At 42.3% G+C, this 13,125-nt stretch overlaps 1 protein-coding gene across 1 annotated transcript in view; it reads left to right on the top strand.

Annotated features, from left to right (window-relative positions):
* The window catches only part of MATN2 (matrilin 2), a 56,666-nt gene that overhangs the window by 34,720 nt on the left and 8,821 nt on the right, over positions 1-13,125 (top strand). Inside the window, exons 9-14 of the mRNA XM_015409817.1 lie at positions 625-747; positions 1,985-2,107; positions 3,472-3,594; positions 4,788-4,910; positions 7,350-7,763; positions 13,109-13,122. Of these exons, the coding sequence (XP_015265303.1) occupies positions 625-747; positions 1,985-2,107; positions 3,472-3,594; positions 4,788-4,910; positions 7,350-7,763; positions 13,109-13,122 (920 nt within the window). The remainder of the gene's footprint in view (positions 1-624; positions 748-1,984; positions 2,108-3,471; positions 3,595-4,787; positions 4,911-7,349; positions 7,764-13,108; positions 13,123-13,125) is intronic.

Below are 13,125 nucleotides of genomic sequence, written 5' to 3'. Positions count from 1 at the left end.
GTGGCACAGAGTGTTGGACTGGGTGGGCCATTGGCCTGATCCAACATGGCTTCTCTTATGTTCTTATAATAATTACTTAAATCAGCAGCAGAATCAAAACATTTTGTTCTAGTTCTAACATAAAAATGCTTAGAACACAAGTATCTGTAACCGTATGCAGGCAAAGCATCCTTCATCAGTTACTGAAACATCTTGGTGATAAATCCGCCGTCTGATTATCAAGTGGTACTTCATGTGCAGATGAACTGTGTATGCTGGAGTTTTAGCTCAGAGCTACAGAGTTCATCTGTATGCAACATCTTCCTGTTCTCCATCTGGCACTTTACCACTAAATCAGGAGAAATTTAATGCACTATAAAATAAGGTAGTACTGGAGAGAAAAAATCTATCTGGTGTATTCACATTCTATGTAGTAAAGGCTAAATCATGAATCCACTGGTTCTCCGTTCCCACTATGGACAAACGCACCTCATCCCCCAGGGGTAGCATTTAATGGAGATTAGTGGGCTGCAGTGGGAGGGGGAAGGCAGGAAAGTTCCATTCTGCTGATGGAAGATTTAGCCTGGATCTATCCTGAAATCGCTGGATACTTTTTTTCTACTGACAGCCTTCTTTCCTTCTCAGGAATAGACTATTGCTTGCTGAGCGACCATGGCTGTGAGCATACATGTCTGAATAGCGACAGATCTTATGTATGCCATTGCTTTGAAGGATATGTGCTGCACAGTGATGGGAAAACCTGTAAACGTAAGCTTTATTTATTGTGCCCTGTTAACTTGATCCTGTATAAAATAAGTAAGAGAGCCAGTTTGATGTAGAGGTTAGGATTGTGGACTCTGATCTGGAAGAGCCGGGTTTGATTTCCCACTCCTCCACATGCAGCTGCTGGTGTGACCTCGGGTCAGTCACAAGTTCTCTCAGAGTTGTTCTCTCACAAGCAGTTCTCGAAAGAGCTCTCTCAGCCCCACCTACCTCACAGGGTGTCTGTTGTGGGGAGGGGAAGGAAAGGAGATTGTAAGACGCTCTGAGACTCCTTAGGGTAGTGAAGGGCGGGGGTATAAATCCAATCTTCCCTTCTTCTTTCTTACAAAACTGTTACTGTGACTAACTTACTCTTCATTATATAAGATGAATGAATTACAAAACTGTTACTGTGACTAACTTACACCTCCCATTCGTGAAAGATGATTTTGGTGGGGGGCTGTTGCAGACTTGACTAGTCATTTTTTTCCTTACGTATTACTATGAAACGGTGGTGGTGGAAACATGAAAGATGATTTTGGTGGGGGACTTGACTAGTCATTTTTTCCCCTTAAGTATTACTATGAAACGGTGGTGGTGGAAAGTATCATCAGGTCACAGTCGAGTTACGGTGACACTCGCCCCCCACCCCCCGGTAGAGTTTTCAAGACGAGACGAACAGAGGTAGTTTGCCATTGCCCGCTTCTACATGGCAACCCTAGACCTACTTGGTGGTCTCCCACCCAAATACTAATCAGGACCAACCCTGCTGAGATTCTAAGATCTGATGAGACTGGGCCGACCTGGGATATCCTGGTCAGGGGCCTCTCATCCAAGTACTAACCGGGGCCAGCCCTCCTTGGGACAGAGTATAAAGACGGAGATCCAGAACCGAATTGGGAAGGTGCAGGAGGGGCTGTTGGGAAAAGAGAGCAGCAGACTGAACACATGAAGCTGCCTTATGCTGAATCAAACCGTTGGTCTGTCAAGGTCAATATTGTCTCCTCTGACTGGCAACAGCTTTCCAGGGTCTCTGGCACAGGTCTCTCCCATCGCCTGGTACTGAACCTTTTAACCAGAGAAGCTATGGCTTGAACCTGGGGCCTCCTGTATGCATAGCTGATGCTTTACCACTGAGCCACGACCCTTCCCCCTCCAGCGATAACCTGCAGTTTTCGTGATGATATTTAAGTGTTGATCGTGTTACAGATATTTTACCAGAAAAGAATTGTCTTTTTTTCAGGTAGAGATGTCTGTAAATCAGTGAACCATGGCTGTGGCCACCTTTGTGTCAGCGATGGCAGTTCCTATGTCTGCAAGTGCCATGAGGGGTTCGTACTGAAAGAGGATGGGAAAACCTGCAGAAGTAAGCAAGCAAATGCCAGTCTTCTAACCTGTAGTAGTCAGCATTTGTTGTGCTGTCTCAATATGCGTGCAGAGCATTCAGTGAGCTAATGAACCATGAGTGGAACTTTCCTTACAGAACAGACCTTTTCCACCTCCTCCCTCCCACTGCAGCCCCCCATAACCTCTGCAGTGCTGCTCTTGGGGTACAGGGAATTGCCAGGTACCATGCCAGGTGCAATATAGGCTTCTGCAGTAGGGAGGGGTGAAAAACTGTCCCCCTCTGGTCAGTATATTTTTTTCTCTATGCCGTGTTGCTGATATTGACTTGATCCAACACTTGTTTCTTGCCAGTGGAAGGATGCTTCCGTCATCAGGGGTGGGGGAAGAATTCTACTGACACACCATCAGTGATAAGCATAGATCCGAGGTCTCTCAAGCACCCTCGCAGTTTCCCTGAGAGAAATCCATTCCAAGTACTAATAATCTCAGTATATCCAAAACAAACAATTTCTCGTATGTGTGTAAATAAGGTGGCGATAGGGATTGTTTGTTTTTAAACAGAAACAAAGCATATGGATGAGGGGAAATAAACCCTGTCCCATTCTGCACCAAACCTCACTGCTCTCAGTCAGCTCACATCCAGTATCAGGGTTGGACTGAGAGACAAAGAAGGAAAAAAGGCTGAAAGCATTGGAACTCAGCAAAGTAAAGTGTGGGGAGGACAGGAATTAGCTCCCCTCACCTGTAAGCTATATTTGTTCATTAAACTTCCCACCACTTCACTTCCTTTACATGACTGGATGGACTCACTCTCAATGATCTCCTATTTATTATTATTTCCTATTTGTACTCCACAACTTTCTTTCTGGTGTTTCCAACCATCTGCTTTTGCTCACAGAGAGTAAGAATTTTAATTGCTTATAAAACAGATTACCTTTTACTCATCTGGCTAAATTTTGCTGGAGAGGATTCTTTGGGTGAGGGTTAAAATCCTCGAAAATATTGTCTCAACTGGATGAAGAAAAAAATTACAGCTGGAATGGCGATTTCCCCATTGAAACCAATGGAAAAAAAGAAAGAAAACAAAACACATATATTAGAATACAGAAAAAACTAAAACTAATTAAAATATGTAAAAACATGACATTAGTATGGTAAAATATCTGTGCTGATAAATATAGTGAGTCTGTCACCTGCAATATTAAGAAGGATTCCTATTGAAGGAGGAAGGGGAAATCTCCAGAAATTACCTGGTAAATACTACACTGCTATTTCCTGTGTAATTTCATTTTAATTGCATGAAAGCTGGATATGATTTAGGCCTCTCTTTTTTGCCTTTTGTTTCATGTCACAAGATGCATGAATTATCTAAATTACCTGTAGGTAAAGACCTCTGCAAATCAATTGATCATGACTGTGAACACCTCTGTGTCAACAACGATTTCTCCTACACCTGCAAATGCCATGAAGGATTTGTACTAAGGGATGATGGGCACACCTGCAGATGTAAGCTCTTTGGTCTTCGTTGGAAGATAGAGCATGTAATCTGTTTGTTTTGGGTTTTTTTGTTTTTGTTATTAATTCTAAAAAGGACTGTTTTGTTATTGGGTTGTTTTTCTATGGTTTTGTGTCATTATTGTTTCTTTAATTTTTGTTTTCTTGGGAGCTGTCCTTTTATGGTTTTCCATCCAAACTGGACAAACTTCAGGGGGATTGTAGTATTCCATGAGGACACCAACGTTACCAAATTTCAGACAGATAGAATAAAGAGGCTCCGTATTTTGAGGCTGTGAAAGGCACCCATGTTTAACATTTAAGTTCATGCAAGAATGGATAGGAAAGATTCCAAAAGTGACACAGTCGGCACTGTAGCTAGTTAGCTTGAAAAGCCGTAGCACAAGGAAGAGGGAACTAACAAGGCAACGGCAGTAGCACAAGGAGGGTAAGGCATCTAGGCAAGCTGGCACTGGGAGGAGAATGGAAGGCAAAGTCCCATCTCATATCCTTCAGGATTGGAATACCTTATACACATATGTAATGCTAGTGGCTACAGCCTGCAGTCAATCAGGAAAGCACAGAGCCTCTCTCCCCACTCCCCCTGAGGAACACTAGACTCTATCTATGCCTTTCTTATGAATATGCTGACTGCCTTGTAAAAGAGAAACCAATAGAGGCAGACTGCAGTAGGGTTGCCAACCCCCCAATGGGAGCAGGGGTTCCCCGGGTTTGGGGCTCCCCAATCTGCCACTGGCCAGCCCTGCCCCCGAAGAGTCCCGGCACACCCAATGTGCCTGGCGCAGTGCTGTCATCTGGAGGTGATGTCATCGTGCCAGGCACGTTGTTCGGGGACGCTCTAGTGTTCAGGTAAAAACTCTATGTTGACCAATGACATGCTCCGCATGTGCACCAGAAGAGTCCCAGAGAAAGCCCCCCGCCAGGATGAAGATAAGACCTGGCAACCCTAGACTGCAATAATGAAAGAAACCAAAACAAAACTAAATAATGTGGGGGGGTTGTAGTTATAGGCTCTTTAGATGGGAACGTTTTTTGTAGTTATAGGCTCTTTAGATGGGAACTTTGTTTCCTTTTCATATTAATTACAGAACACCCCATTTTGTAATTATTATAATTAACAGTAAAAGAAATGCTCAGGTCTAGTAGAAGTGTTTTAACCAACACACTCTTTTAACTTTACCCAGATGAAGATGTTTGCAAGTCAGTTCAACATGGATGCCAGCATGTCTGTGTTAATAATAAAGATTCATATGTCTGCAAATGCCATGAGGGATTTATACTGGCTGAGGATAAGAAAACATGCAGAAGTAAGAAATTTTAATTTCTGTTCTCCCTGCAAGCCATTTAATTCCATATTTATTTGTTTCGAAAATGCTTACACTCGCAAATGCCAAGAGGCTTACAATAAATACTGCAGCTGATGTAAATAAGGCTTTTCTGACATAAACAGATAACTCTGAAACTCTTTATTTGCATCGAATGTTCCAAATATTCTCTAGAAGACTTAAACTACTCTGACACTTGTTCCCTCTTCCCTGGGAACTCTGGGATCTATAAAGGGACCTAGAGCTCTCTAGCAAATCACCATTACCAAACTACAGTTCCAGAGCTGAGGTGTGTGTGTCCGTGCTCTTGCACACGCTAAATAATATACTTTCAGTCCACTTTCAATACAACTTAGTGATCATTTGCAAGTGGATTTTGCCATTTCACACAGTAAACTCCAGTTGCAAAGTGCATTGATAGTGAATTGAAAGCACATTTTTCAGCATGTGTGAAAGTGCCCTCTGTGTGTGTAAAGCCACAATAATTAAACATCTGTAAAACTGTTAAAATACCCTGCTATTTGGATGTTTCTTCTTTTCTGCTTCCAGTTTCATTTGCAGTATGTCTGAATAATTACAGGGATTCAGGTCCATCCCTACCAATTTCATTCAAATGTCCTGTGGTTCATAAGGAATCACAAAGGGTCTGAGAAACGTCTTCACTATTACAATGGAGCACTTTGGTGAAATACACCCTGAATATGTTTGCCAAACAGCTGACAGGAGACACCAATCTCTGGGGCATCAAAATGGGTGGGAGGCTGGCTAGAATCAAGACTGTTTCACCTCTAGCCAAATGGACAGACCTAGGGTGATCTTCCTTCCTGAAAAACCTGACCTGACGGTACTCTAATGTTTGTCTTTATGAAGGGAAAAAATATTGACTGGTAGATTCTTCTAAAGAGTTTTAATTTTTTTTCCCAGGTAAAGACCTTTGCAAAGTCCATTGAGCATGGCTGTGAACATATCTGCATGAACAACAACAATTCATATGTCTGTAAATGCCATGAAGGATTCATACTAGAAGAAAATGGGAAGGCATGCAGAAGTAAGCTCCTCATCTTTATTGTACTTTCTTTCTTTTGCGGATGTCTGTAGGATCCTTCAGCTCCAGGATCCTGAGGTGGACTACAGACTCTTGAGGTTTAGCTGTGCTCTACTTGCAAGCCATAGATCCTCTGTTCCCTTTGAGCACTAACAATTCTCATAATAAAGCCTTCGACAACAAATTCTCATAATGATGACCAAATGTGCCATCTTTTCTGTAGGGTATTGACTATTTTGGTATGGCCATGTTTTTTCCCTAGAAAATGGGATGAGGGGTTTTATTGCATTTTAAATCTGATACGGTTCATGCAGCAGCCAAGGATATGGACTACATATCATTCCTGTCCACTTTTCAGGAGCTACAGAAGAGATCTCAAAATCCCATGAAGCTGATTCAGAATCTGATACTATAACATGTAATATAGTAACCACAGGGCCATGGATCTTCCACATGAAATCCCAATATGTAGGCTTGATTGTGTCTACACTTACCATCACCTTTACTTCCCTCTTTCCTGCTAGACTTTACAGAGTTACCCTAAGTGGAGTTAAACATCCTTCTAAGCCCATTGACTTCAGTGGACTTTAGACAGGTATAACTTCACTTAGGGTGGCATTGTATCCGATTCAGTCTTGCCTCCCCCTTCTTTCCCCCATGAGTTGCTCTTATGTGTCTGTTGAGGTATAATCTATTTTAAAGTATTAGTGCTTATTTTATTGTATTTATCGTGTATTTTGTTATTCTGTTTTTATGATGCAAATCTGCACTTAGCAGATTATTATAGAATGGAACCCACCCTGAGCCTGCTTTGCGGGGAGGGCAGGATATAAATGAAAGGAAATAAATAAATAAATAAATTGTAAGGCTGCATTCCTAAGCACCCTTTCTAGGGAGTAAGTCCCATTCAACCCACCAGGATTTATTTCTGAATATACATGCTGAGGATTGCACTATAAGGTACTTCTCCTGCAGAAGAGAGATGAATGGTTGGTGTCTCCTTATCCCACATAATTTCCCCTGCTGCTTCTGGACTACTGGGCAGGAGAAGTCACTGCTGCAACAGTGTAACTTAGGATCCAAGCCAATATACCTAACTGCAACCATATACTTAGGTGATTTATACTCCTCCAAAATCTGTTTAAGGAAACTACCTCTGCATTTTAAGTTCTCCATGATGTCTTCAAAGTTGACTGCCTTCTGATCTTCTTGCAATTTACTTGCCACTGGTATATAATTTTTACAACAGTATAACATGCTTTTATTCAACATTACACAAGGAAACTATTTTATCTTGACATTTTTAATGTCCTTGAACCAGGTTTTCATAAAATATGTATTTCTTTCCTTTCTTTTTCATTTCTTTAACAATACAGAGTGTACTGAAGGCCCAGTTGATCTGGTATTCGTGATAGATGGATCAAAAAGTCTGGGAGAGAATAACTTTGAAATTGTCAAGGAATTTGTAACTGGAATCTTGGACTTTCTTACAATATCTCCCAAAGCTGCACGTGTTGGTTTGCTGCAGTATTCTACTGAGGTTCGCACAGAATTTACACTGAATCAATTCAGCACAGCCAAAGACATGATAAAAGCAGTATCTCAAATGAAATATATGGGGAAAGGCTCCATGACAGGACTTGCCCTGAAGCAGATGACCGAGAGGAGCTTCACTGAAGCAGAAGGGGCCAGACGCTTTTCAGCAAAAGTGCCCAGAGTGGCTGTGGTGTTTACAGATGGACGGGCCCAAGATGATGTTTCGGAATGGGCTGCTAAAGCAAAGCACAGTGGTAAGATGGGTGTTTACTTAGAACTACCAAATTTAAGTAGCCAGTAAGAAACTTTCTGAAAAGCTGGTTCCATATATGTATGTATGCATATTCACGCCAGTCCAGAGTGCTTTGTGTGTTTGCATTAGAGGAGAGATCTTGCACAGTCGCCAAGAATGAAATCAGACATTTGTTAAGCAGTGGAGTGAACTTGGATGGACACTTACTGTGTTCAGATCCTTCTCTAGAAGGAGAAGGTTTACAGCAGAAGCTGGTTGGGTATGGTGCTGATTGGCTGACACCTGTGCTGTCACCTTCCCTCAATCCATGAAGCAGTTTTAACTGTTTTAAAAATGTTGCTAGGAAAAAAAGATGATGAATTGAAGTATAAATATACATATGGTGCTTATAAAAAGATGGACTCTGTGTGTGTGTGTATGTGAGAGAGAGAGAGAGAGAGAGAACATGCCCAGGGTGGGGAGTGGGGAAGGTATTAGACAAAACTGCAGCCACAAACTCCCAGCTCATCTTTAACCAACCAAAGGTCCAAATTTAGAACACTTCTGTAGAGTTACCAGAAATTATCAAGAAAACTAACACCCATTCTTAAAAAGTGGCCACACACACTTGGATTCCAGGGTCAACCACTAATTTATTGATTTTTAAGACGGGTAAAATTCAAAGAAGTTAGCATATCCTGGAAGAACAAAAGCTAGGAAGGAACTGTCAAAGTAGACATTTACAGACAGCAGAGCCAAAATCTAGAGAATCAGGCTTTTGATTTCTTGTGTTTGACGGGGCTCTTAACTTCTCTTTTTTGAACTCCACAGCAAGCTATTTGGGGGAGGAGGTATCAAATCAGTTTCAAGGCAGCATGTGTGGTTGCAGTTTTTAGTAAATCCTGCTGGACATACACAAGACCTGGCATATGGAGCTGTTTGGATTGTGGCTCATGAAGTCAGGAAGCTGAAAGGAAAAGTAAAGCAGAATAATTTAATTCTTAAGGCAAAGAATGTTGTCCTGGCTGCTGCTGCTGCTATCTGAAACCTATGAGGTTTGAAGTTACAAAAGCTATCTGCAATATACATTGTGGATCTACTTAGGCACTGAGATTATGGAGGCATATCAATTTTTTGGCACTGATGGACTGTGCACATCTGGAGGGCTATCACCAGGGCAGAATGGGAAAAATACCCCAGGAGTAAGCCAAGTTGACTGGTCCCTGCAGTTTTTCAAGGCAGTTCTGTAGGGGCCTCTTCCCTCAGACCTGACTATCACCAGTGATGGTCAATGTTCCCTCTAAGCTGAGTCGGTGTGAGCTAGCTCACACCGACTCAGCTTAGAGGGAACACTGGTGATGGTCATCAGGTCACCCACTGCCTCCTCCCACAAACTGTCAGTGGTATAGGAAGAGACAGTGGGTAAGCTGACTTTGATCAGTGTTGCTGCTGAAGAGGCTGAGCCAAGGAGCTCATCATGAGCTGCTGGCAGAGCTGCTGAGGCTTGGCTGTGCTTGCTTCTGACTGCCAATAGCCCTTTAAGGCAGGGGTCCCCAACCATTTTGAGCCTTTGGACACCTCTGGAATTCTGACACAGGGTGATGGGCACATCCACAAAATGGGTGCCACAGGAGGAAGAGCCAACCATAAAATGGCCACCAAAAGGGACACAGCCAACCACAAACACACAAAGGAAACCTAAGTACAGGGGACAAGAAGAGTAATGTTTAAAATACACTAAAAAAGAGGAGTGAGAGGGAGAATAAAACCAACGATTTAGGGGCAGCTGCTGCCAAAATGTTATTTTAATCTGTACAGCCAATCGGAAGCCCTGCTGGGCAGGAGTCCCACCTGGCCCCACTCACTTTCTAAAAATACTTGGCAGGCACCACGAAAGGTGTCCGGGGGCAGGGGGGACGACCTCCTGTTCTAAGGCATCAACCCACTGGGAAATTTCCCTGTAAGTCAAATGTCCAGTCCACCATAGGATGCCTGAGACTAGCAACATTCTTTTGTACATTGATAAGAACTAGCCCATGATGAGTTATTCTGTAGGACTGAGGAGATGCCAGGCCTAGGTGTACATCAAAAGGTTTGCAGTGAAGTTATGAGTTAAACATGACCTGCATGACTCCTTTTCCCATTGATAAACATGCCAATGATTATGCCAGAATGAGTGCCAGAGGTCAGTTCAGCCTCACAGCAGCCAGTAGAGTTATGCTGAGTGTGCATTTGGCTCCTAAATATTTCATTTTTGGGATTTTGTAATACTTGCTTAAAGAACAGCCTGCAATATGAATGGTTCATTCATGAAAATAAAACAAATCTCTGGAATAAGAGCTGTGGTTTTGCTCCTGGCTAAATACAAGGCTGTATAGATAATTTACAATGCAGGAATTCAGAATGAAAAGGGCTTATGTTGTTAGTTTTCCTGGAACAGAAGCAACGTGGAAGAAGGCAGTAGACATGAATGTCATTGCTGAAGGCACACACCCTTCCCCAGTGTTTCCACTGGGATAAGGAAACTGAAAACAGCAGCTGTCTTTACATATATTTGAAGACTTCTTCAGTAACAAGTAACAATCCATCCCCTTAAAGATGGATTTTCTTTGGATATCTGTCTTTAGGAATTTACAATGGAATCTGTAATAAAATTACATAGAAGGAACAGAGGGTTGGATCCAGCCAGCTTTTCCACTCAATCTCACCTAACTGTTCTCCTTGCTACAGCCCCCTTTCTATGTGGCTTTTGTCCCATGATCTTTTTATCCCATGATATTCAAGTGACTAAGGGGAAATCCCTCCAGCCTGTTTCAACAGTGGAAAAATGGGTTGCATCCAAACTGAAATCATATCTTTTTAAGACATACTTAGGCTACAGTCACACACACCAAATAATCCATTTTCAATCCACTTTCCAAATGGATTTTACTGTGTGAACTGGCAAAATCCAGTTGGAAAGTGCATGGAAAGTGGATTATTTAGTGTGTGTGACCCCACTCTTAGAGAATTTCTAGTGGCAAGGCAAACTATCCAGTGTGTGTGTGCGTGTGAATACACACACATATATACACTTATATATACACATATACATGCATATATATGTACGTATGTATATTTGGCCATACTTTAAACATCATTGGGGTGATAACATCCCCTATAAAATAGAGCAAGTGAGGAAAACAGAAGAATAGATGATATAAATAAATCCTAATAAAATATTCAAATACAACTGTATTACATGGTCTTTAGAAAATATTCAAATGGGCAGCCCAGCCCTAAAACCTGGAAGTGGTTGCATTGCCAATGCAAGGGGCAGCATAGCTAGGCAATATCTTATGCTTTTCTAGTTGAGGAAAAATAGCTACAAAAAACACTCAACTTGAAGAAACTGCAAGCGCAGCAGTTGAACTGAAGACGGTAGCAACCATACCGACACCCACCAATCATGAAGCAGCATGACAATGACAACCCATTATGGGTTCTGCCAACCAGTATGACCCTATTATCAGCATGTCTCCTTGAAGCGACTTACATGCAAATCACAACAGCTGAAGAAGCAAAGGAAATACAGCACACCATGCTCTAGGAAGAAGTGTAGTTTACCAGTAGGTGTACTGGAGCTCCAAGATGTGGGTTCAGTTCACTTCCTGCAACCCTTTCACCAGGCAGGTACACATGGAAGGAACCGTGATTACTCCAGCTACATCCCCCCAATTCCTCAACAGGAATTGACACAGACAGCCCCCAAATTATGCCCAAGACCTCTCCTGCCCAAGAGTTCTGGTCTTGGGGTAGGAGGGCAAGAGACTAAGGAACACCAGCCTTCTGCAAGGTGAAAGGTATGCAGATTCCAGGACAGCAACAAGAGAACACACAACTGTGCATTCACGGAAGACATTCCCATCACCTTCCCAATAGCTTGCTGGGAAGCTGACAAACAGGAGGCATGCACTTGAGGATGCTGATAAAATTATGAAACTTGCCTTTTAGTTGGCAAAAAAGTTGATCAGCAGCAAAAAATAGAAAAAAGGGGGAGGTTAAGACAACACAGTTCACACACTCTGAGTAGGCTTCTAACTATCTGGTCACAGTCACCTGTTGGGGTCGTAGTGTGACCACTGGGCCAGTACTTACTCATCCTTGAAGGGAATTGCATTGGATCTCTTGTCTGCACACTTTCCAGGGTTGGCTCTAAGGGCTTTGATTCTGCAAGGTAACAGGCATCATGAATGTTTGGTGAGAAGCTGGAAAGTTTAGCGTGGAGGGGCTAGCAGTCAATCTGGATTGTGGTTGTGTTCCCTGTGTCCCACACTTGCACGTGGGGTTACAGTAGTATGACATTGCACTGGCAGCATGGTGATGTATTTCAAGAATGCTTGCAAGGAATCCATTATTTCTGCACTCTGTATACTTACCCTGTGTGGGAGATGCCTTTGAAGGATGAAGGGGGATCCCTTGCTTACCTGGGTGGGATGCATTGTCCTTGCATCCCCAGTTGTTGGAGAGCTGGGTTGGTCTGCCTTTGGAACTTGGCTTGTGTGCTTAAGAGAATGGGGAAGACTGATCATAGTGGATATAAAATGAATCTGAATGAAAAGGGAAGAGGGCAATGAATAAACAATGCTGACATATTTGACTAGAAATATCTGTGGCCAACAGCTGTAATGAGGACTATGTAGAGAGTACTGTGCTTCAGCTTCAGGCTAGACACAGGCTGCATCCAACACACCGTAGAATATTGTGTTATCCTGGCACATATAGCAGTCCTTTACAACTGGATTTTCCTGTGTGAGCAAGGCAATCAAATTATGAATTATTACTATTGTGCAGTGGTGGCACAATATCCAACCATGTGTAGATACAGTCAGGTATAGTTAACCTTGAGATTAATGGTTCTTCCCCATGAATTTCAGTGTTTTCTGTTGATTTCAGACAAACAAATGTGAATGACTTTTTTGGATTAAGGCCTTTGCATATATCGCTAAGAGTCGGACACGACTGAATGGCTAACAACAACAACAATACATGTTGTTTGGGTGGAATTCTTTTTAGTTCAAGGTCAGCTACCATGCCAATTTAAAATTAGGTTCGAGGGTTTGTTTGGAAGGCACCTGATATAGCAACATTACTAAAATTGAGCAAGTCTGGATCTGGCCAGTGGTGTAGAAAATAAGCAATAAAAATATACAAAATAATTTGGAGCATAGATTCCCTCAAGCTGCTTACTTTCTGAAAAAATAATATCCACACCAAGCTATCTCCTGCCTCCACCCTGCAGAATTACCTTTCATAAGTAAAAGCGGTCATGTAATAGTACCTTATTATATCATCATGCTATCATAATGATATCAATTTATTTCTTAGGAATCACCATGTATGCT

This window comes from Gekko japonicus, unplaced genomic scaffold, assembly GCF_001447785.1.
Source record: "Gekko japonicus isolate JY-2015 unplaced genomic scaffold, Gekko_japonicus_V1.1 scaffold47, whole genome shotgun sequence".
Classification (NCBI taxonomy): Eukaryota; Metazoa; Chordata; class Lepidosauria; order Squamata; family Gekkonidae; genus Gekko; species Gekko japonicus.
The sequence above is the reverse complement of the archived record's forward strand: the minus strand, read 5'-3'. Positions and strand labels throughout refer to the sequence as shown.